Below are 26,224 nucleotides of genomic sequence, written 5' to 3'. Positions count from 1 at the left end.
GCAGAGGGTGTTTATAACTGTTCTTCCTTATATTCTGGTCAGAACAAAAGTGTCCCACATTTGCCATGATTGCTTTGTGTAGCTATCAAGTAATGCGATTGGTGCCGCTGAACTTTGCTCTGCAGTATTCTTACTGAGTCTGTTCACACACACATACACACACACACACACACACACACACACACACACACACACACACACACACACACACACACAAACTAGAGGCGTGGGAAATACCAGTGAGCTGATGTGGTGTCACACCCTTTAAAGCAGAAGTTTATTGAACAGAGGTTGTGCAACAGACATTTGAGGTACATGATATGAGTTATAGTGGAGGGGGGGAGGGGGCAACTCAAAGGGAAATCTGCACCATTGAAACTTCAAGATATCAGAATATTTATGGTTGGTTATGACAGGTGCAACTCAACCCATTATTTTGTGGCAGTTACAATGGTGCACACACACAATATTTCAGACCAAAACATATCTTTCTCACATACAGAATCCATATTTACTGACATTCAGAGTGATTGTGGTTGTACAAAGCGAGGACTGTACTTTGGCCATCATATAGGAATGCTGTTTTTCCCTCCCTTGCACACAACAAGTCAGATGTAGCACCAACATGAACAAAAATGAACATGCTTGAACTATTTATGGTATAAACACCCCAAGAAAATGTTGTGATTCCGTTGTGCCCCCCTCCCACCTCCAGTATAGGTTAAGTCCAAGTGTAAGCCTTGCACATTTCCATCTCACTGACGAAGTTGTTTCTCCACTAAAGCAGTGGGAATCTTCCACAAAAATGCTAATTTGTCGTTGCTCTTTTCCTCCCCCACTGTACTCTTTCTTCTCTGTTCCAGGCTCCCTAACTGCAGAGGTATAGATGATGAATTTGTTTGTGTGTTGTTTTTTTTATATTTGTCCAGTAATCCTGAGGTATAGGAAATACCACTGATGCAGAATGTGACTGAAGAAATAGAGCAAAATAGATAAAAAAGGGGGGAAAGGAGACATGCTATCTAAGCAAACTGTCAAACTGTACAAAGAACATTTCCAGTCGAATACTCATTTCATGTTCTTCTATCACCATCTACTTCGTTTTTCTGAATGTATCTCTTAAGCAGTAAAATAATTATATTATAATACAAATGTTTATAAAATAGCAGCACACTCAAGTGACACATCACAACTAGGTAATGTTATTTTTTTGTATAAATGAAACAAATTCATAGCTTTTAGCAGCGCAAAAAGACAACAATAACTCAATAAAAATATTGACACTTTTTTCTTGATGTCTTCACACCTCCTCCTCTGTCCTCTCTTCACTTTGGAATACAGTATCTCTAAATCTTAGAAAAACCCTTTTGTGGGTCTGGTCACCCCATAAAATATATCAAACACAAATTGAAAATGTGGTCTCAATATATAACACATGCAACAATAAATTGCAGGAAAGAAAAATCACAACCATTAAGTTTGGGAGAGAGCTTACATCAGGCAAACAGAGGCAAAAATGAAGGGTCACATCAAATATTCAAAAGGGGATGTTTGGCAAATGTGTCATTAAATTGCCCGGTTTTACTAAAAAACATCACTAAAACATTGGATCCCCGCAATTTTTTTTTTTCAGACTGACAAACATACACTCAGCAAAGTCACATACTGTCATGAAAAACTCAAGCACAAGTGAAAGACACCTTGCTGTGGCAAAGCCGTGTGTCCCATTAAAACAAAACAATAAAGAAAAAAAAAAAAAATCATCTCTTGTCTCTTGTTTTGTGCTGATGTCTGTCTGGCTGATGAACCCCCTTTGCCAATGATTTGAAGCAGCAAAGCTCAAAGGGGACTGATGTGTTGACTGACAGACAATAGGCCTAAACAACACAATGTTTAACATTTTGCAATTTCAAGCCAGCACCAAAAAAAACAAAACAAAACAAAAACTGACCAACCACTGCGATACACATCAGTTAAGGTGGTTTCGAACAAAAGCTCTGTTCTGTTTAACGATGCAAACCTCATTGCCCTCTGAAGAACATGTGCAAATATTGGATGTTATGACCACCCTTCCTTGTAGCTCATCGCCGCCCTGTGTGACTATCTGTGGCTGTGATGCAGATAAATAGAAATAAAAATTCAAGTAAAACAAATCATTCATTTCTTGACAATGTAAATAAAATAAAACAGAGCTCATGGATCAGTGAACTGTGGGTGTAGGCATTTTCCAATTCATATCAGCGTTTTGTATTCGTTCAAATTCTCTGGAAACGGTCAGACTCCCCATCAACTTGCACTTTGCTTGAATAGGAATGTTTTTTTTTGATCGGAATGTCCTCTCATCTCAAGTTGTGGAAAGCTTATTTTGTTTGACTCTTGCTTGACAAGGGTATGTCTGACGATTGGGAAACCAGCCCTACAAAGTAAACCAAAGAAAAAGCTAACAAGGAAAAAAAGAAAACATCTATTAACCTCCAATCACCACCCGACGCATTTTCATTTTATTTATCTCCTGGGGAGCATGTTCTCAAAGTGCTTTGCCATTGAAATCATATAGGGGAGCTGAAAACAACCCTATGTGGGACTCCAGATGCATTGACAGTATTTTATCATCTTGTACTCCTCTAAACCCCCCCAAGAAAGTTCATCCTCACATGATCTGGCAGCGTACAGTCTTTGTTCCTCATTTAATTTCCATGTAAATGGAAACCCAAAATGTTTTTGTTCACTTAGCTTTGTCACTGTAGACATCCATTATGAGAAATTAATGTTGATTCCACCCAAATATGCAGATATCAAAGTTTTATTGTGAGGCCTTTGGGTGTCTTTTGTTCATTATCATCTTCCAGCCACTGGCTGTACATCATCCTCGTCTCCTACACAGCAGCATGCTCCTGCACCACTAAAATCCTCTCTGTCCTACCATCCTGTGCCGTGCACTTGTGTGCCTTCCACAGTTCCACAGTGGCTTCTTAGTTGCAAACTGTCCCTCTCTCTCCAATTCTTTCCACATCACACCCTGTCCCCTCCCTGCTAATTATTACAGAGGACTCTAACATCCTCCAGACTTTAAAAAGCACTGCCTTACTTTCTTCAAGACATTGTCCTCTCCTGTTTTCACATGTGCCATACATGCTGCACACGTGAGAGGTCATTACTGCTCTGTCCAGACTCAAAGCAGCCTTTCACAACTAAGGAAACACCATATTGTAACAACGTGAAAAAGAGCAAAGTATCTGGTAATATTTCATTAACAGAATGGCAGTAATTATCAAACACCTCACATGACCTCTGAGTCTGAGGTGAGACACCTCAGGCAAAATGCTCTTAGAAAGATGAGGGGCTCTACGTGAAAGCCCCTTTGACTTTTCTGTTTCACTCATAGTCCATACACATGAGTTAATTGTTGGCCAACAATGGACCATGTACACTGTTAATGCATGAAGGCAGTGATATAGCATAGATGCCCTGTTATACTGATGGACAAAGTATGTGTAGCCTCGGCTTGCTCCATAGTCTTTTAACATAACACCATAAGTCTACTACTTTGCTCAAGTGCCTCACACCTTAGAATGCACACTGCTAATATAGATACAGGATCACATGTAGCATTCAGACCACACACGCACACACACACACACACACACACACACACACAAACACGCACACACACACACGGAGGCACACTGCATCTACAAACTGACACACACAAGCAGCCTGACAAAAGGAGCTTATTGATCTCGACTACTCAGTTCCAAAATATATCCAATAATAATATTAATAATAATAATAATAATTACTAATACTACGAATAATTATTATAATCCCGTCTCTTCCCTGGAATTGGGACCCACTAACCTTTCAACGTTTAGCATACTGTTCTCAAGGCTTCCTCTGTCTCATCCTCAACACAAGTGTGGACCTTCTGATGGTCGAGGAGCTCGAACATGAGTCCCCTCTTCGACCAGTCTTGAATGTAATAGTGATAATACTCATATAAAGCAAAACAGAGAAAAAAGCCCCGCTGTGATCCCACGTATGCAATTTCTGAATGGTTTCCACAACTGCTACCATAACAGCCTCATTATCAAGCTATGGTTAAAATATAACTTAAAGATCATACTATACAAGGCAGAATGCAAATATGATTGGCTTCCCTTCTGTATATCCAAGGCACCACAGAGCTTCATCTTGTATCAAATTTGTTGCTTTTAGACTCGAACATCATAGAAAATCTATTTCGTGGGCAGGTGTTTTTGACTTGAAGAACAGAAAATCTACAAAAAAACTAGCAAGCATTGTTCTTTTTCTTTTAAAGGGCTTGTGTTTTTAACATTTTTTGTTCTTTTGTTCTTTTTTTCTGCTTTTAAGAAAATTGAGGTTTTTTTCATGATTCTTTTTTTTTTCTGTAAATCCTGTGCAATGACGCCCTCTGGTGGTTCACAAGTTGACATCGCGGACATCTGTCGGGGTGGAGGATTGATCCAGCTCATCCAGGCCTTTGCCGCTGGGGCCTCTCTGTGTCTGCTGCTGCTGCTGTTGCTGCTGCCGCCCCTCACGCAGGCTGCTCACCAACACGCGCTCGATCTGCTCCTGGCACTCTTTGAGAACATCCTGCAATGCATCAAGAGAGGGAGAACAAGCTGTAAAAATATATTCCTTTTAATCTGCTAATAGGAGGTGGCAGGGAAATACATGTCATTTTAGTCAGCTAAACTTTACTGAACCGTCTGCATTGGTTGACACTTCTGAAAACATGAATTATCTCGTCATAATAGCAGAATTTGTCTATTAAAGAAAGTAAGACTACAAGGTTTAAGATTTGACATCTGGGATTTGACATCTGGGTGAGTTATTTGGCAAATAGAAGTCAGACAAGCCAACAAATGTTTTCCACAGGTGAGTAGAGCAGCTGCTGTCACAGTTACTGGTGGTTCAGCTTGCATTTCATCCTGCAGTTCAGTCCTAATTAAGAGACAGTGCCAGCATTGCTCAGTGGAGAAATTGGTTATCACAACTATCATTGTAAGTAACAAGAGAAATCTGAAAATTATAGTCAGTGCATGGGAAACAGGGGCCCCTGATGTGGCAGCAGAGGGGCCTCTGAGCAGCATAGGCCAGGGGTTTTAAATGACCACTGACTTTCTAGCAGCTCCAGCTACCGCCAAGGCTGAGCAAAGACACGGACCAGACCCAAGTATTACATCAGCCCACCAGGGTTGTGCACTGAACACCACCCCTATAGTGCTCATGTGCACGTAAACACATAAGCACGCACACACACATACACACACGCACCCTACTGCCTCCCCCATCCAACCACCCACCTATCCCTACCACCTCCGCCATTCCCAAACACACACGAAACCCAAACAGAAGTAGCCTTGACAACGGCGGCTGAAAACACAGGTAGTACTAAAGCTATGTTAATTACATCCACCTCCTGTGGGAACACAAAGGTGGTGCTTTTTTAACGAGAGCCAGTCTGTGTGCCTGCCTGCCTGCAGGGGATCCATGTGAGACCCGGCCGGCTCGCCTTTCACCATCAAAGGCCCGCCGCGGCAATCTGAGAATCCACCTGGGAGAGGAGCCTCTCAACAGCGCTGAGCCCTCATATCCTTCCCTGATGGATGGTTGACAGAGCGGACAGCGCAGCGCAGGAAGAGAGAGCAACTAACTTGGGAAGGGGAGAAGTCAGGGAGGCTGAGAGGGGTAAGTTAGAGAAGTGCTGAATGGGTTGTTAGCAAGAGCATCAGAGGGAGGTCAAACTGTTGTGTGGTGACGAACAGCGATGACAGTCATTAAAGTAAGAACACACTGCTGCAATACCACAAACTAATATGAGAGCTCCTGTCTGAAAGAACTGATAGAGAAAGTTAACACTGACCTCTGGTGGTGAAATACTGTACCACAACTGAAGCCAACGCGCACACACACATACTTAACCCCCTGCCTTAAAGCACCAGGCGTCTGTGGGAAACATGACTGAGAGCGCCCCATGGCCGGAGGGATGGGTGAAAGTGTACCGCTTGTGGAGCGGGGAAACATTCTTTAGAAATTTACAGCTAATTTAAACCTGATGGGCCACAGTTTGAACCTGTGTTATAGCTTCTGGTGCCGCTGGGCCTCGAAAAAATGAGATCTAAGATCTTGCTCACATCAGAATTGCTCTTTGAGAGCTGTGCATGGCTGAGTGACAAAAGGTCACAGTGTCAAAGGTCAAACAGCGTGACACAATACAGGGCGAGACATGCACCGTGTTGTCAAGGGGAAGTTACACATGTTTCTGAATTCTGACCCTACTTTCAAAACTAAATGGTAATTTGTTGAAGTGTTGTACTTATGGACAATGTTATGGTGAAGAGGAAGACTAAAAACTCACAGGACCTCTGACAAAATGACTCAGCCTACAGGGGGGGTTGCTGATATCTGAAGTATGCATGAAGTAATTCCTTGTCTTGACATCTTTTTTATTTTGAGTTCTCCAGCATCAACCAATGATTAGTCCAAGTGAGTTTTTTTGGGTCACAGTCCATGAAGACTGATTTGATGTTGAGGAGGTTGGACTGATCTGGGCTGGGTGCCTCTGGGAGAACGTTTCCCCCAGCAATGGGTCTGACGTGGAGGAAACCCGACCAGTGCTGTCCCTTAATCTCCTCCAGAGGTTGGCCGCTAACATGGGCGTGTGCACACTCACACACACACACAAAATCTTCCCATCAACATGTGCCCCATTGGTCATAAAATCTCAATTCCTGTGAGAAAATTAAGTAAAGCACAGAACATGTAAAGGAACTGCCTGTGTCTTACCGCAAGAATGCACGCCTTCACTTCTTAAAAGACATTCTCCCCCCATCTTTGCCGCTCTTTAGAGCGGCAGTTCGAATCCCATGCCAAGCCCCATGGGCTTTATTTGAGAAACTTTAATGACTTCAATATGTGACTACTGGAAACACCAATACTGTTTTCAGAGAGGCTCTAGGTACTTGGACACTGAGGGGGCCAACAGCACTGAATAACTGGGCCATGGGAGGTACAGTTCTTTACTGAAGCATCTTATTTTGCAGCCTCAACCCAGAAAACACAAGAACATCTCAGATCCTCCCTTGTCGTTAAAGTTCTCCATCTGCCCCACCTCAAACATACATCATACTGCAACAATCTGTGTTTCTGACAAATCAAGGCATGCACATTATTCCTGGGCGGCCTTTGTGACACTGGCGGTAGGGGGAAGTCGTGCAGACAGACAAAACCAAAAGGAAGAAATGTGTGAAGCCATGGAATGTCTTTTAACTGCTGACTGTACCACACAAGACAGTGTTAGCTACTCTGGGAGGACTCGGTGGTCAGACAGCTGAAACAAACACACAGGCAGACACACACTGATGACACACACTACGGATCTCAGGGAATCTTAAAACAAAATATCCGGAGGCTGACACTGGAAATAAGGAGTCACCACATGACTCGAATTTCCACAAGTTACAATAGAAAATGTGACCTTTCTCTTTCTTTAGCCTGCATGCCGAAACACCGCAAGCAGTGACGCCACAGGCTGTGTTAATAGAGATAATCTTTCCTAATAAATGCATCTTTGTTGCAAGCATTTTGGTTACTGGTGAATTCCTCCAAAAAGTCACATTTTTTATCTCAAATACAGCCAACTGCATGCGTGCAACTTACATGAGACCATCTCTGTGATAGTTAGGCCACAGTGGAAACCATAGTGATAAAAAAAAGAGGAATGAAAACAGGAAGAAAGGGAGAAATGGGAAAATGTGTTTCCGGTGTCTTAGTATGTGTCCCTGACTGGAAAAAAAAAGATGAATGAGAGACTGAGAGAAAATGAGTGTCAAAACAATAAAATCTAGGAAGTAGTGGTCTTAAACCCTTGCAGTTCTTTAACCTCTATTTCCTGTTTTAATCATTCAAGAATAAAGCGGAGCTCCTCACACTTGGCCTTTATATTAGACTGTAGTCCTCGGATGTTTGTCTATTTGTCTAAATTTTGTGTTTTACTGTCACTACAGATGACCTGTGCAATTCAGAAGAATCACAACTGATCTGTGTCCCAACTCAACATATTTGTACAAAGTTCATATTTTCTCTCTGGACATTGTGACTTGGCTCCCAGACTCAAAGCCCTGTCTCCTGTCCCTTACAGGGAGCCCCTCTTGGCCACACCAGGTGTATGTGAGGCTACACACATTCTTCCAGTGGCCCAAGATGGTGACTTGGCCCTATCATATTTCCACTGGAAAACCACAGCTTCTGGATACCACAGATGCCAGCAGGGTGCCAGGGGGGTGGCGTTGGCCATGATGCTGTTGGCAGCAGCAGCTGCAGAGGTTGGCGAAACTTGCTTTCCCTTCATATTTTGCCTGGCTCTTTGGCTCACTGGCTACGAGACGCTGCTCTACCATCTTGCTGAGCATCTACACTGCCGGCCAAAACCAAATACAGTATGTTATGTGTACACTTTTAGACTCAGGTTCAAACCACCACCCTAATGACTACAGTCAAAACTCAGGTTGAGGTGTCCCTTGGGTGTTGAATTGACGTATAAAGTGGTTCAACTTTTGGGAAAAGAAGGTAGGGTAAGTGTTAAAATGACACGGCCAATGATCACCATTTCCTCTTTTTGAGTGTGTGAAAGTCTAAATGCTCTATAGTGACAAACAGTGTGAGACGCACTGAAGCAACATATTAGCAGTGACAACTACTACTGGGCATCTGCCATGACGCTATGTTTTATATGTTGTATCACAAGTGGTGCACAAGTCTGACCTAAGTTCTTAAGTAACTTTATAAACCAAAAGATACTCAATGTGTTTACTTTTGGCTGGCTTCTTAGCAGTTTATACTAAAGCCCCTCATATATGTTGAATTAGGAAGGGTGCCCTCTGCTTTGCCTCCTGTGTTTACTGCGAGCCATGGCTTGTCTGAACCCAGGAATGTGAGGGGTTGATCACAGAGACACAGAGCGACTTAATTCCCTCAAGTCTAAGACCTTGCAGCCTAAACACACTGAGGCCCTGTGCTGCTGAGGCCAGCTATTTGTTTTTCCTCAGCTGCTGAGCGAGACTTCACACAGCTCGCACCAGAGGGAGCCATGCTTTCCAGCAGCGATGCATTATGGACCATAGGAGGAGACGAGAGAGGGCTGATTGTCGCGAGGGAGGCATGACACCCCCTCAGTGTCCTTTTCACACTTCAACAGCTTTCTTCCACCACCTCCTCCTCCTTTGCCTCCTTTTGGGACAGAATTTAACATACCAGGGCTGAGGCCTGGGATCAGTGTCACGCCCTTTGATCTGCTCCCTGTGCAGTGTACACACATGAACTCAAATGTTCATGTTTAAATTAAGTCAGCTTTTACTATCCATAAGCATTTTTCATCATATTTGGTATTAGGAGCACTGCTGCCAAGGCAGTGGCCTCAGTACTGGAGTTGGTCCCTAAGCGCTGCTCTGTGGCTGCCCACTGCTCCTGAATAGTTAGGATGGGTCAAATGCAGAAGACTAAGTTCCCCACAGGGACTAATAAAGAATAACTTAATAGCTTCACTTATTATCTCACAGTCTTACTCTCCTTACCCTCTACAGTTCTGCCCACCTACCCATGCCTGCGGTGAGCTATAGAGAGCTGAAGCCTTCTCCCATCTGTGTGATGAAAGCCAGGCATCACAGAGTCAGTAGAGGCCCTGCATGTGTTTGGACTCAACTCATCCACCACCGCAACATTCACTGTACCCAGGCAGCCACACAATGGCCTGGCCAGCATTCCTGTCAGCGACAGAGCATACTGTATATGCTCTCAACCTGGCTCGATTTAGAGGATTCTTTATACGAGGGGGCCCCGAGCAGCCGGACCGGACTGAGGGAAAGGAAAAGAAACCTGCTACACGCTACCTTAAAGTCCAGTCAAGTGTATGACGGAGTCTGCACCGAAACTGATGCAAGCTCCCAAAAATGGGTTTATGGGAAACCAAATCCCAGTGAAGAAGCCAAATATGAGTGTGACATTTCAACATTTCAGCTACTGTCTGTGGCAAACACACAACCTCAACAAGCATGTGGCATTCTTGACTTTTGACATAAATAACAGAGATATTTTCCCTCAGAGTAGTAGTAAGTCTGGTAGAAAAAAAAATACATTTGCTTGTTCACAGTAAAACTGTGATTCAGTGGTAATCAAATGAGTTAATTGTGACACTTCACTGGAGATATAATCTGTGTGAAGAGATGAAAAGCTTCCTACTACGGCAGCAGTTGATTCAGCACTGAATCACCGAGTTACTGTAATAATTGTAGTTATTATATCGTACTAATTGTACTAAACACTTGAAAACCTGACTGATTTCTGCAGATACTAACTTTTACTCCTCATACAAATATTACTCAGAAACATCCCCAAATTTTCCGAAAGGAAGTTTTAAGCTCTTAGAAATTCAGTGTTTAAAAATAAAATAAATTTTTTGTTTTTTTAAGATAAAAAGTAAAAAAGATCTCACCCACGTTGCAATGAGTGTTCTGGATGTGACAGAGAAGTAGAAAACAAACTCACCACTTCTGTATTTGTGATTTTGGCCAGCAGGTCTGTCAGACTGTCGCCCCACTGTGACTGGTCAGCTGAATCCAGCTGTAGGCCGCAGATCGCTGCCCCCACACTTCCTGTGGCAATCATGGAGGGAGGGTACATGGCGAATCTGAAATCTGTTAGAGGAAGAAACACTTATTGAGTTCATGTGTCTTCAGTGTTACTAACTAGTAAATGATATAATATTCTAGGTAAGTGACGAAGAAGCATTTCAAGTTAAAATCTTTAGTTAGGTGGATTAATGGCAAAAACAGTTGATTTACCAAAGAATTCTTTATTCACCTGCAGTTTCTAAATTGCACTTTTCAATTCATACGTTCAACAAAAAGGGTACAGACACGTCCCTCCCAGAGACAATATGATCTGGTGATCTAGCAGTCAGCTAATAAATAATCCTTCTATTGCACGGGGCCTGAACGCAGCGCTCACTAATGACCAGGGGCCTGGATAATGAGGGTTCACTTGGCTTGTAAAGGAGCTGAAAAGCAACCACCCTCACCCACTCCCCGCCCCAGTCCCCCTTTCCCCAGCCCGGCCCCTTTTCTTCCATCTCCTGAGTAAATCGTGTGCTCGCTGAAAAAAGCCCCATAGCGCTTGGAAAGGGAGGAATAAAGAGGCTCAGTGCCTCTGCCAATGCTCACTGCTGTAGGTCCTTTTTCCACGTGTGGTCACAGGCGTGCGTCTCAAAGACCAATAACCTTGTTAGCTCCCCTCACTGTCATTCATAATGCAAATGAGACAGCTTGTGAACGGGCCAGAAGCCCGAAAAGGCAAGGCAACTGGCATACAGGGAGAGAGAGAGAGCAAGGGGGACAGACAGACGGGGAGAGAGAGTTTTTCTCTTCACAAACAGAGACACACACATAAAAACACACACGCATGCACGCACGCACACACACACACACACACACACACACACACACATACACACACACACACACACTCCTTTCTCTATTCTCTCTTTATGTCTTGCTCAACTTCTACCTTTCTTTTTGGACAACACATGGCCTGCTTAGATGGGGCCAGTGAATGGCACACATGCCCCAGTCTTTGTTGCTACAACAGGCAGTGGTTTGCATTGGCGGCCCTCCTATCTTTTAGCATATTAATAGAGTGGCGGGCCAGCAAGAGGGAAGGCAGAAGAGTGTGACTCCATTGTCCAGAGTCATCACCTCATTTCACCCAATTGAGAGACACAGCATCCATCCCCTCTCTGCTGATACCAATTCAGCGAGACAGGCTGGACAAAGAATGTGGCTGGACGGGGGGACAGGGGGTCGATGGGGGGAGAAGGATGAAGAAGGAGGGATGGACGGTATGGCGACAAGGCAACAAGGAGAAAAGAAGGGAAGGTGGTGGGCGTGGTGGGAGAGGAGAGGGGGTAGACAACTCCGTTGCACATCACTCTCAAGTCTGTGTCCAGACCCTTGTGAGGGTTTGGAAGAAGAAAAGACTCGCCCTCCAGCGACCCTCACCTCCTGCCTCCCATCAACCCCCCCCACAAGTATGCCTCTGTTCCTGGGCCACCTATGGGCTGGAGGAGTGGGCAGTGGGGGCATAGAAACAGACTGCACATTAACATATTGCCATATTCAATTGCAAAGCAAACTGTGTGCGATGGCTCTGAAGGAGATTTTTCTTCCTTCTTTTTTAAAAAAAATCTGGAATCAAAGAGGTAGGCCCTTTGATAGCTGTAAAGGCAGCCCCTCACTGCCTTTTTAACATGCACAGCCAGGCGCTTTCTCATCTTGTGGGCTCAGTGTTGACAAATAAATGAACTTATTATACACCCCTGTGTTAGCCGCTGGGCCTCTGCCAAGGGGCGATTTATTAAAGGCTACCTCGAGCCAAGAGGAAAGAGCACACAAAGCCTCTCAGCATTACATCACTGCTGTAAGAGCACAACTTTCTACAGAGGGGTAAAAGAACAAAGGCATACATGGATTTACTGTACGTGTGCAGTGAGCGCTGACTGACAGGCGAGGAGGTAGACACCTCAGAGACGCAAGCAAGAAACAATGCACCGATGCCTGCATGCTTTAAGATGCAGGGCGACACACACACACACACACGCAGCACAGACATAGGTTTGTGGGAGAGCTGAGTGGCGGGCAGTGGGCAGCAAGCTGATTTTTCGCACTCAAGACAAGACAGGTCTGTAGCAGAACAAGGACGCGCGCGTGCAGCCGATGCGGGCTGACACTCTGGCCTGGTGGCTGCTGCATGTGGGGGGAAGAATGGCCGTATTTTAGGAGGCCCTCATTGATATTCATGTTGAGGATAAACAGTGTATGTAGCTGAGTGGGGACGCCTGCGATGGAAAGCTCCCTGTGAGCAGCGGCTGGCTGGCCTGGCCTGCACGCCTCTCACCCCCTTCAATGGCCCTTTCTCCTCCCTGTGCCCCCTCGTCTCCATTCCTCCGTGTTCCTACCCCCTGAAACTTCATCCTCAGGCCTCTGGTCACACAGTCTGCTGCCCTACATGGCCCACTCCTCCTGGGTGGCTGCAATGCACAGTATGCACATTAAACTTGTAAATTAATTAAAGTTGGAAAGTTGAACAACAGCCAAAAAAAGAAAGAAAAAAAAAGCCCAAACTCTCCTTTTCACCCTCTCCTCTCTTTCCAGTGCTATAAATCAGGGTCTTGTATTCTATACGTGTAGCGCTTATTGACCTTGTTTATTAAAGGAGTAGCATTACGAGGACTCAGGGCCTGTTGACTGATTAAGGTCGAAAACAAACATAATTTTGGGATTGGCATGACAGTATGTTTCACCACTAATGCAACACAGCCTGGTAGTCAAAGCAAGGTCTGTGGAGAGCTACTCAGACGGTACACCTAGTGTAGCTTCTTTAGACACACAAACAAAAACAACACCTTCCCGACTGGGCTCTAGAAGTTCTTCCACATGGAACATGAGGAGTAATCACTGATTAAGAAACAATAACTTGATACTGCGATCTGTCATATTCCATTACTTCTTGTTCCAGACTGTCACTCCGGAGACAAACAAAAAACAAAACTTGGGAGAGTCTGAGTCATGCAGCCTGCTCAAACTGTGATTTCCGTTCATTTGCCAGAAAACAGAATTCCTTCTTAATTGTAGCATCCTGTGACAGTTCTTTTCAGTCTTGCACCATCATCTCCACTGTCACAGCTGCAGCCTTGAGGCACTGGTATCGTCCGAACTGAGGAGCACACGGATTTGGATCGGATCGAGGGTGCGATGCGGAATAGTTCACTTTTCTCCACACTGGAAGAGCACGAATTGGTGACTGTATCAGTTGAACTGGTCAAGTCTCTCTTCATCGTTATTGTTTGGATGAAAGCAGTTTATGAAGGCAGTTAAACCTTGCTTTCTCCCTCTGTCTGTCTATCCCTGTAGCTGATATGATTTGGACAAAAGGAGCTTAGCAGAAGTAATTAAAAACTGGATCAGAGGACCAGTTGTGTGTATAGATGAAGAGACAGACCGAGAGACACTCTGGTGTGACGACAAAAATGTTCAGGTCAGACTAGCTGCCATCAACATTTACTTTCTTCAAATTGCAAATATTAGTCTTTGTGGTTTACGTGACCTCCAAGATAAACATGCGAGTTTAAAAAGATTTAGATTTCTAAAGCTTTTTGGTGGCATGATGTGCAGCATCCAAAGCAAAAATCTCTTCTTTGTGTTCCTGGTGTGACTCAGCTGGCCACAGTATTTATAGTGTGGTGCTGATTACACCAGCAAAGTAAAGGGGAGAACTCAGGACATGCCACTCGATGATTCACTCTGTGTGTCACATTTTTGGGTGCATACTGTTAGGAAGCTTCTTCCTGTTTCATCTGTTGACGATGCAGTCGGACCGGACATGATTCCTCACATCAGTCGAGTGTGTGGAGAGATGATAATTTGTCGGAGGAGGTGGCTAATTTGTTTGGGTTCTGACTCATCAAACATGAAGAGGGTTTTATGTAAACAAACACCAGTAAGGAGCATTTCATTGACCACATCTGAGATGAATCATTCATCTCTAGAATGAGGGGCTGAGTCTGGAGGGGATTCTCCGTGCTGCAGCTACTTAGAGAGGAAGCTACTATGAGCATTCCAGCCTCTGGACCAGTGAGACGTAACAGCCAAGACGAAACAGGACTTATGAATCATTTTAAAATATTTGAGTGGGCACTCCTGCATAAAAATGGGCACTTTTGCCTACAGCTTGTCTCTTCCTGTGTAGCCAAAAAGCCTCCAGGATTTGAGGTACACAACTTTGAGAGCAGTGAAGAATACAGGAGACAAAATCAAGATCTGTTTGGCTCTGAAGACATCTTTGGATAGATTTACTGATCCTCTGTGCATATCTCCATTACTTTGAAATAAAAATGAAATACAGCGTAAGAACCGTACGCAAGTATGTCATCCAACTTTGCACTGACTCATGGATTAGACGCTGTATAACTAAACAGTGGAATATACTGGAGTGTATACGTCTGGAATACAGAGTATATGAATCCTAATCCAGGCACAGGTGTGAGTAAATGTATACATGGTGGAGTTTATATACTCTGCACTCTCCATAAGTAGGGACATTATACACGAGGCAAAGTGAACCCGTGCAGCAAAGCTTGACACCTCTCACGCCTGTTAGCTAGTGAATCATTAGTTTCTGTCGGGGGAACTAACCAGTTAATCATCAAGTAACTTCACAGTCCAAAGATGCTTCCACACACCGGAAAAAAGTAATCAAATACTGTTCACAGGTAGAAAAACTGGTACTCAGTTACTTGAGCTACTCGTTATTCACATCCCAACTTGTAGCAAAATCTTCATTGTGTCCTCCGGGACAATTGACTCTCTCTTGGATGGCATTGTTGGCCCTGATCCAGATTTTTCTTTTGATCAACTTCTATGACCATTGTCACCATTCCATGCATACCATTACAGCGAGGGCTATTGGAGTTGGTATAAAAAAAAATAGACCATAATCCCTGCCAATATGGCAAGAAGACGGAGCTCAATAACCACAGCAGACAGGTTGGGGTGCATCTGTCTGCCCCATGCACCCCGTCCATTCTCCCACTTTACCTCAATTGAATAAGAATAGAAGAGGAAGCTCGGAGTGCTTGGTGTCTGTGTGTAGGAATGGAGGTTCATAATCTCCCTTAATGAGCTTGTTTCTGGGCTATTATCCGGCGGCCTGCCTGAGGGAAACGCTGGTGTTTCCTATCAAGTGGCCCTGCAGCGCTGACCCTCGCATGGCTCTGCATATGAAATGTAAGGGCCAAGCCTTTTGTCTCCTTTCTCCCAGCCTCTAGCTGAGCCCCCGAGCCATTTGCATAGTCCTGAATGGACCAGCCAATGTTATTAATTAATACAGAGCCAGCCTGCGCCACCTGACAAAATCCCACCGAGTGGCCCGAACGGAACTGTTTCATCAAAAGAGAGGAGCCATTAGGAATGAGAGGCCTTATTCTCCACTTCTCCTCTTCTCTCTCTCTTGTTCCCTTGAAAACAGCGAGCCATGGTTTTATGCATGTTTTCTTTTTCAGTATAGGGGCAGCAGTGGTGGGAGTAGTGGTGGGTGGTGGGTTGAATGAGACTGTATGAAATAGGAAGGCCACAGGTGACCCGTTGTCAACTGTCTTGCAAATGTAAATCCTCCTGAGAGATCTCCTCCTTCTGCTGTGTCTTTACCTTCTCAGCTCCGCTCAGAGGATGTCTCAAGGAGGATTCTCACCAGATAACTCAAGATTTACGGCTGGGAACGTTCCACAAATGGGGTTTCGAATTCCCAGAGATCTTCAGATGCACCAAATTGTTGACTCACTTGCGCTCTCTCTTCCTCTGTCTTGCCCTCACTCTCTGTTTGCCTGGATACAAGTCTGAGGAGAGCATACACAGATAAATGGCCTGTTGCTAATCCAGAGCTATATCTCCAGAAAGTCTCTCTCCTAAAACACAATGTCAGGAGGATGACTCCAGGAGGCTCGTAAATTTATTTCCACTGCCTCATTGAAGCAATTAAGGACAAAGTGCATGCTGAGTCTTTCACAATGTTGCTTTGGGAATAGGTCTGATCACTGACACGCTGTCATTCCACACATTAATCCACTGGCACAAAATAGAGCGAGAGAGATGTAAGGGTGAGATGGAGCGAGGAAGAGAGCAAGAGATAATAAGTGAGTAGGAAGTAAAAGGAGGCATAAAGGAGGAGAACTAGAAGTATTTTTCACCAAAACCTTGCAATAATTAGCCTTTTCACACCATATAATATCTATTGCACAATCAGTGTGGGGGATTCCATCACTTTCTGTTTTAAATACCTGTCACCTCCCTAGTATCTATTCATCAACTGTACACACACTCCTCTGAATGATGTCAACACAAGGAGCTGTTTCCCATGAAGGGGGGTAGTTAGCATTCCTGTTTGAGGCCTTCAGAAAAAGAAGCTGGTGGTGGCAGGGGTCATCCAGAAAGAGAGAAAAAAGGAGTTCCAAACAGCCTGATTTTCTTCATTGATGTTGATATAAACCCTTTTTGAATGTTTAGGACTGGTAGAGGTGCTAGTTTCGTATCACTCCCCCTGCCTTGCTTGTGGCTTTGAACGTAGAGTTGGAGGTGACGCAAACAGGAGGAACCTGCCTTGAGAATCTCAACATGGGAAAGCTATCATGTCCTCCAGCTGTAGGGCGGGGAGGCGTGAGAAGTTAGGGGGGAGAGAAAGAGGGAAGGAAGGCGGTAGGGGAAAGAGATATGAAAACATGACATGCCTTAGAATTGGCAGCGCAAAAACAATACACTCCTCTGGCTTTCCCTAACTCCCCTGTTCCCTCCTGCATCTTCTCCGCCTCGATCTCACTGTCTCGTCAGATCATGTTAAAGACTCCCCGTCCCTCCCACGACTCGCTGGATGTTTGATCTTGAGGGAACAATTCACCTCAAGAGCAGAAAGACAATGGCCTGCCCGCCTCCACCCCTGTCCATTCCTCTTCTCGACCCTGTGCGACATGGGAATGCCCCTCAACCAGGCAGAATCTGCTTTGAAGTGTTACTGGATGCTCTGGAAGCCACTGATACGCCTCTAAAACATGACCAGATACCAGCCTGGGAGAAGACAGATGATGGACGTCAGACTTAAGAGTCTAATGCTGAAATGTCCTCCATGACACATGCTTTTCTTAGGCAGAATATTTTAGCATTGGAGGCAGGCCCGGCACCAGGATTTCAATTTTGGTTGGGCCAAAATAATTATGGCTGAGCCTTTTAATTACAGAAGTCAATACTGTTTGCCTTCCTTTGACGGTTTCCAACTGGTAGTCTCGCTAAAACAGAAACCACTGATATCATGCTGTGGAAGGCGACTGGCACGTCTGGTTGATTGTAACACTTTTTAATTTCGAGATTGCTTATTATTTACCCACCCCAGTTTGTATTTAAGTGGCTTACTTAAGTGGCACATGTGGGTATATTGCTCAAATCGTGTGAAAATGAAACATAGTATCCTATCTATCATGTTTATTTTTTCGCTGTGGATTGTGTAGACAAACACATTCATTCATTTAGAACACTGACATTTGAATTCTATTTAAGGAAAAACCATCTTGTTTGGATGATCTGGCTGGATTATTATTTCTTGAAGTTGATTGCAGGGAGAGTGAGAGATCGACTGCTGGGTGAGCTAGACCGACTTTTAACAAGAGAGAGAGAGCAGTGCACTGCGCTGTCAATTCATAAGCTTGTCTCAACAGAAACGCTCTATGCTTTCAAGGCAATATAGAGGCAATCAAGTCAGGCAGGAATTTTCAGCTCTACCTCCCGTCTTGCCTACACTGTTTTCTAGGTTCTTCTAGTCTCAATAGAAAATGGATTTGCAGCTATGAAATTAGATAGTGACTGCATCTGCATTCTTAACTATTGATACACACATTCTACACAGCTGGAAACTGATGTGTTACCATAACCAACATAGAACGCTGGGTGAAAGCCTGAATAAAAACACATGAAAAACCAAATCTGCTGCCGAACAACCTCTGTACCGTGACATTCGTGTGCGGACTTAACAGGCTTTAACTGTTGTCTTTTACTTTTTTTTTTAGAAAGGGAAACATTTTTTTAGTATCTATTGTGTATTTAAATGTTAATTTCAATAATTAAAAATAAAAGTTAAGGAAATATATGTTCTCCCAGGAATTTTGGATGAGCCAGTTGTACAAGTGGGCGGGCCCAGGCCCGTTAGGCCCACCCACAACGCCGCACCTGGTTGGAGGTAATGCATCTCACTTAAGTTACGACGGGCCATGACTGGCCCACAGCGCACCTATGAACAGATTTGTTGCTGCATGTTATTGAGAGAAGAGGGCTTTGATACGGCATTAAAAGAAGAATGTGCAGATAGAGATATTTTGCAACATGAGAAAGTATGTTGATTGCTTGGTTTTACTTGGCAGCTAATCTATGATGAGTATCACTTGCAACACCAAAACGAAAAAAAAGATACAGTATCAAGATTACATTGCACTTTGTATGGTCATCTTTTGGATCAGTCTTCCCAATGAAAGATTGTAATTCATCAGGATAAACATGTTAGTAATAGGATAAGGATAAACATGTGTTGGTACTGAAGGACATCAGTAAAACAGAAATATTGACAAGTGTGTGTCATCTGCTCTCGTCGTGTCCTACCTGTGGCACAGAGGGCGATGAAGGTCTGGACATGTTTGCGTATAAGTGCCAGCTTATCCTCGGGCAGCGGCAGCCTCCTCACAATGTGCTCGATGAAGTCGTTCGGTGTCACTGCTGCCAAGTTCCACTTCAACTTCCCCAACACCACCAGTTCCCATTCCTGGGGAGAGAGAGGCAGAGAAAGAGAGAGAGAGAGAGTACAAGAGAGTAGAGTCAGCGATGACAGAAAATGAGAACGATCAGATGATCAGAGAATGATTAAATGACACAAAGTACAACCACGTATTTACATAGTGAAGCAGCTTACACTCATCTACAACACTGCACTTTACTGCAATTGCTCAGCCAGTTACACTGTGGCTCAAAGTGTGAGTGTGACACCGTGGGGACCCTGTGTGGAGTGTATGTAGGGTGAGCATTATTGTTATTATTATGTGTTTGGTCGTGTGTGTCCGAGTGTCCGTGTGTGTGTGTGTGTGTGTATCTGTCGGCAACTAATCTGGCATACTACTGGACCCATCAGCCTAATATTTTTTGTGCACATTTATGACTGTGTGTTCAAGGACCTCTCATGGTTGCAGTGATTCACAATTGTTGAAAAACCTATTTTATAACATGTTTTATACCACCATTACCCGCTGACTCCTCACTCCTCTTAACCAGCCGGTAGGGGCCGCAAGTGATCAACAACTACGACAAAAGACATTTCCGGCAATCGGCTAAGCTAAAAACAAGTCTGCTGCAGGCCACATTTTGGCCTTTGTTGTGGCTAAAATATTGAAATCCATAGAAAAGTTTGGTCTCATCTTGAACCGGAGCATCTGCAGATTAATTCCTTACCCGATATGTTATGATTTACTAAATTTAGGCACAATACGAGATGAATAAAGCCTCATTTTTGTTAGCTTCACCACCATCTTGACTTTAAGGGAGCCGAGAGGAACAACTGAGTGAGATTCAACTCTTCTTTGTTAGGGAGGAGAGAGGGTGGTAGGGTGGGGTTTTTTTGTGTGGTGTGTTACAACAAAGTGTTCTAAATAAATAACAGTTGAGAAGTTTGGACTTCCCTTTTATTGTTACCTAATTAAGTTTATGCAGTTAGGCGGACCCAGGAAGACACTTGGTTACAATACTTTTACACTAAAACTGAGACTATACATGGCCTCAGACACACCTGGCGTAGATCTGCACTCTACTGAGTGCACTCTTCTAGTTACGTTAGTGTCTGCTTGGCCAGGCCTGGGACAGAGAAACACCAGCAGCGCCACCAACCCAGGTGACCTCACAACACTGTCTCCCTCCCCGTCTGTCTGTCTGGCATCTGGGGACTTTCCTAAAGAGGCCCACCAGAGGTTCTACTGTGTGTGTGTGTGTGTGTGTGTGTGTGTGTGTGAGAGAGAGAGAGAGAGAGAGAGAGAGAGAGAGAGAGGGTGTGTGTGTGTATCTAGGAAAGCTGTGCGTGTTGGGCAGGATCAGCAATAAATCTGCTGTGTTTTGTTAAAATATTTTAAGAAATCTTTCAAAAACCGGTATTTCATTTTTGTATCTTATCTCATTCTACTAATCATTTAAACAAAATCCTTCATTTCATGTTGCAATAGGTAATGATTAATGTGTGATTACAATTCTGTTAAAGCCATGTGGTGCTTATCAATAAATGTGTCCACTAAGCCCATGTTAAGCTTCATATAAACAATGTCAAATGCCAAATAAAGTTTAAGACTTTATTTCAAATAATTTACTGCATATTTGTGACTCTGAATCACACATGACTCAACACCTTACTGTAGCATCAGATTCACCAGAGTACACTGCTCTAAAGTTCACGTATCATTTTTATGCGGATCTCTTGGCAAAGTGTGATGACACATGCTAGCCTGTGTGTGTCTGTGTAGTTGGAGGGGACACTAGGTGTGGTGTTCTCGTCTCTTAGGGTGTATTGTTACTTTCACTTCCTAGAGGAGGAGGTGATTAACGGAAGATTTGGTGACTAATTTGGGAAAAAATTTCGTGGTTTGGTTCCGGACTGCAGCCTTGTGACTGGGACCACGGATGCTGCTCATTTTCTCCTCCAGAGAGACCACATGGACTCAGTCATGAGACAATTCAACATGGCTGCCACTAAGCCTGCTACCAGCCTGCAATTTTCTAATCAAAGTGACCTTTTCAGCCTTGTAATGTTTCCTGATCTCCTTGTTGCCAGGGATGAGGAAGGGTTTTTAAACAGGGGGTTTGTAAATACCCACAGTTACTCATATAGGAGGAAACCAAAAAAAACAAACAGAAGCACTTCTGATTTAAAGGTGAAAGGCATCTTCCTCCGCGTATCTCAAAGATTCAATTATTTGATCATATGCAAATCACAACGCTCAGCAGCGGTTTGTTGACTGTGGCTGCTCTTCTGATGGAAACATGGCTGCCTTCTGCTCTCAAAAGCCTTTTCCATCGGTTCCAGCGAGCAAGATTCAAGGCTACAGCGAGAGCTGTGACAACCCTTGCAACACAGGCTCAGTGCTGACAGAGTGGCAGGCAGGCACCCACTTCCTTCTGCTACTGCCTTCCTCTGGTCACACCTTCTCTGTAACATTGTGGTTCTCTTTACAAGAAATTGTTACCAAAGATGAGGACAAAAAAAACGATCACATGCCCTGAGCAGCTGATCTCTGTTTCCTGTATCTGCATGTCAGCCAAAATGCTGCCTTATACAGAAACACTGAAGAGGCCTCAGCAAACCAGTTCAAGGACTGAGGGCTTTGTCTTCAGACTGAACATAAAGGTAGAACGGACTCAGTTTTCTTGCAGAGTGCAGCATTATACACATTATATGAGTCCACCTCAGGCTGACAGTGCAGCACTTTCTCTTTTAAATGTACAATTGTCTTTACTCGTCAAACCTACAGCTATCATAAGCTGACCATTGAGCCCTTCACTGAGGAGAGGGGAAATTAAATCTGAGAAAATATTCTCAGGCAGAAATACATTCCAGAAAATTATCAGAAACCGACAAAACCGAGAGCAGCTCATCAGGAACTTGCATATACTGCAGCAATCAGCTCAGCGGGTAGAGCCGCCAGTCAAGCAGCGAGGCAGGCCTACAACCATCAGCCACATCTGAATCATAATATGTGGCCTCTTTCACAACATGGGTGGGATTGGCTGTTGTTTACTGAGGAATGTTTATGTAGCACCACAGAGCAGTGGGGAAATACTTATCTGATGTGAAGCTGAGTTAATTAATTGGTTTGTGCTGGTGAAGACAGCTGGTATTATCAGGACAAACAGGCCTTTTCTTATAAATAGGACACAAGGAAATGACAAATTATGTCACTGCAAACGACACAGAATCTTTCCTGCATCAGCTATATTTATAGTTGTGACTGTATGCCACATTTATGCTCTGAATATGTGTACGAATCAGAAATAGCGCAGCATGACATAATATCAGAAATGTGTGCATCTACGGTTATTTTTGGATGAAAGCTAAACTGTAAAAGGCAAACTTGAATTTCTCTGTCTCTCTCTCTCTCTTGCTCGCTGACAGGAACAGAGTCAGAAGTTTGGCTGCAGTTCAAGCTGACCTCGTTGCTCTGTGCAAATATCTGCCACCAGATGGCGATGGAGACCATTGCACAGACTGGATGGATACTGTAAAGCCCAGAGGGTCTTGTACAGTAAAGAGAGCCCTTGTGGAACAATCCACTGTGAGGCTTTCGGTTTTCATGCACCTTTGATGACGCTGCAGTCCAAAGTGGAGACTGCACAACAACTTGAGTGAAAGGAGAACTGCCCTGGTGTTTAGTGTGTGATATTGTGGGCTGTATAATTAAAATGGACATGTGTTGAGTCAAGCAATACCTTAAAACAACAGAAATAAAACACTGGTTTCCACAAAGCAAACATGATGAAAAAAAGGAAAAGAAAAAAAAGCCAAAATATGTCATGAAGCTATGTTTGGCTTCAACCAGCTGATGATGACAGCATGAATCCTCAGAGGTGTCAGTGTGAATTTTGTGAAATGTACTGAACCAACTGTTGCTTACCAGCAGTTCCTGGGGTCTGATGGAGTTATCTGTGTAGATGCAAAGCTTCTCTGCGGTTAATGGACGAGTCTCCTTCAATTTGGATGCAAGAAACATGCACACTGCTCCCAGCAGCTGCAGGTTACACTTTTTGGTGGGTACCACGGCTAAAAATCTGTCTAAGTAGTTCATGGCCAAAGGAAAAACTTCTTCCTCGCACTTCTGCTCTTCACAAACCTGAATAAAGAGACAGCAGACAATGCAGCAATGTTCAGCATTTGGAATCAGTAACCCACCCTGCAGTGACCTCACTTATTTTCCAGCACTTGAAATGTATATAAAACTTTCATGTGATAACGAAACAAAAGACTAAGCACATAAAGAGCACATATAAATTCAATGACACACATAGTTGGGGCCCGGCCAAGAAATTGCGCCCAGCCCTAATCGGTTGCGACATCATAAATTAATTCGAAATAGATTATTTTACAAAGAATGAATTAAGTCTCAGACACATACTGTCAATAGAGTCGCATTCCTGCAGTTCATTCACTAAGAAATGAATTCAAGTCACAATCAGCCGAGCCAAAAAACCACCCCGACAGCGCAGCACACGGAAACACACTTTTTTTCATTCGTCATATTTTCATAAAATAATTAAAAATATAAATAAATTGTCTAGACCGATTTTTTTCGCACCATAATGTTCAGGGGGGCTTTCCATATCATACCCGACAATTCATATCCAAATCTGTTCACGGTAAATATGAATAAAATGTCAAAATAAAAAGCAAGTCGCAAGAGGTAGGTCTGGTGTGCGTCACCGCCGACCCGATATATTTATTTCAAAAATTAATTAAAAATCTCCAGTAGGTCAGAACCTGACAATATTTACATGAAAATAAAGCCAAAAGGCTCAAGATTGTTTACAGATAGATGTTGATCAGAAATATTTGACAAAGTGTCAAAAATCGAACATAATTCCAGAGCGAGGCATTGCGACGAGGGGAAGAGCAAAGCGACAGATAAGGCCCTCGCCCTTCCGACATTTAAAATAGATACCTAAAATGTTTGCAACGCTTTTTGTGATCCTTTCTATATTCAGCGGACAACCAAGACCCTCCTCTGTCAATGCCGATGGGTTTTAACCGCTGTTATTGCGTTTATGACACTGTAAAGTCCTCTTTAAAGCACAAGCGCTCCTGTAAAAACCAACATGGCGATAGAACACACAGGGCAGCATTGCATTGGGGAGTGCATACGTGTGCATGGAAATATTCAGGCTATCTAAAATAATAACATTAAAGAATCAACAGGCAGCTTGTAAAGACAACATGTGAGGCATATAAAAGAAATTCTCGGGTGTCCCACATATCGAAGCTCGCAGTATCATAAGCACGGTCAACATGACCGGACTTTAGAAATGGTATGAAATGACAGAAAACGACACATTTGGTTAATATAAGGAATAAGCAGTCGGAAATGAGAGCTATAGGTCTTATCTACCGTCCGAAAATTGCAAACAGCGCTCAGTAAAACAGTAATGAAACAAATCAGGAGGCTTTAAAGTCGAGCACGGAAATAATAAGACTTGTCAGCACTCGGTGTTTCGGTATACCTCCAACATCCAAGTAGCGACCATCCTCCTCATAAACGGTTGAATATCTTTCTGGACGCCTTTGAAATAGGAATATTGGGGTAGAAACCTCTCTTCTATGGTCAACAAGCTCTGCAGGACTCTGTCATCGCACAGGAGGTTCGGATCGGGACGAGCTCGTATGATGGTGTCCATTTCGAGGCAGAGCAGCTCCATGGTGCTGGTGCTTTCACTTAAGTACAAAAGTAGGATTTCTCTCTCGGAAACGCGATAGCAGTGTTGCAGAGCAAAAATGCAAAAAGATGGAAAGGAAAGTCTTTTAGAGGCATAAAAAGTGAGACTGCAGGGGCTCCGTAAGAGTAGTCCTGCCTCTCCTTGTTGAGAACTTTTTCCTCTCTCCCCACAGTGCGCCTCTACTTTCATCCGCCTGGCCAGATCAGGCGCATTTCAAGCCTGCCCTGCATGCGCCACTGACGCAATTCACTTCATTACCTCTGTATAGACCAGACGCAACATGCTGCACTCCTGTCCCTCTTTCTTCTACTCTGGCAATGCAAGACAACTTTCAGTTAACTTGATTAAATTTAAAATTTAAAAGGCTGACACTTTCCCAAAAGTAGACACACAACTATACAGTAACTATACAGTGATAAACGCATCTAAACTGGAGTTTAGCCAGGTTTTTACACATTTACCTGCTGTTTTAGGCTGTCACGAATCTATAATGTAAACTTGCGTTATTATATCAAAGTATGTAACTGATTCATGCTTAATGAGAGCCAAGTGATTACAGGGAAATTGATGATTTTCTGTTTTATGGATTTATTTCTTTATGATTTATTTATGTCGGTGCTTCACTGTCTTATGAGAGTATAGTTCACAGTTACTAAACATGAAACAAATAAACAACTGAATGTTATATTCATTGTGGCATCATTATTATTTCGCATATTTTCAGCATTAAAAAGCCCCCCAGAGGCCAGCTTTAGTTGCTTTAGTGCAACAAGTGCCCCCTTGTGAAAGTAATTTGAATATTAGTTTGGATTCGACAGAAAAAAAACTCCAAAAAGCGACTAATTTGTATTGATTTGCACTTAAAGTGACTGCCAACTTTTTCAAAATGGACTCAGTGAACCTCAGAGCACAGCATGACGCATACTGTACGTATGTGGCCATAAACACTGCATGTTAAGTTACAGACGTGTGAACGCGCACGGACACGTGCACACGACAGACCAACACATAACCACGCACGCACCCACACACATACGCACACAAACACACGCACAGTCTTATGAACTATTTTTTTTTATAGCAGCCACAAACTGCTTGCTGTGGTTTAT

At 43.6% G+C, this 26,224-nt stretch overlaps 1 protein-coding gene across 1 annotated transcript; it reads right to left on the bottom strand.

The window, feature by feature from the left end:
* Positions 1-240: 240 nt before the first annotated feature.
* On the bottom strand, positions 241-25,480 carry ccnd2a (cyclin D2, a). The gene is made up of 5 exons (XM_042411250.1): positions 24,903-25,480; positions 23,306-23,521; positions 19,266-19,425; positions 10,567-10,715; positions 241-4,614 (listed from the first exon to the last, which is right to left on the bottom strand). Exons 1-5 carry the CDS (start codon positions 25,302-25,304, stop codon positions 4,441-4,443), a joined length of 1,101 nt encoding a protein of 366 aa, XP_042267184.1. The 5' UTR covers positions 25,305-25,480; the 3' UTR covers positions 241-4,440.
* Between the last annotated feature and the right edge of the window lie 744 nt (positions 25,481-26,224).

Source organism: Thunnus maccoyii, chromosome 5, assembly GCF_910596095.1.
Source record: "Thunnus maccoyii chromosome 5, fThuMac1.1, whole genome shotgun sequence".
Classification (NCBI taxonomy): Eukaryota; Metazoa; Chordata; class Actinopteri; order Scombriformes; family Scombridae; genus Thunnus; species Thunnus maccoyii.
Note: the sequence above shows the minus strand (reverse complement) of the source record. Positions and strands in the feature narration are given on the sequence as shown.

Bases quoted from the DNA above. Each gene is read 5' to 3' on its own strand.
- ccnd2a (XM_042411250.1), bottom strand. From the start codon at position 25,304: ATGAAAGTAGAGGCGCACTGTGGGGAGAGAGGAAAAAGTTCTCAACAA. The intron at 23,522-24,902 runs GTATACCGAAAC...CTCTTTATTCAG, and splicing joins TCGCTACTTGGATGTTGGAG to GTTTGTGAAGAGCAGAAGTG. The intron at 4,615-10,566 runs GTGAGTTTGTTT...GATGCATTGCAG, and splicing joins AAATCACAAATACAGAAGTG to GATGTTCTCAAAGAGTGCCA.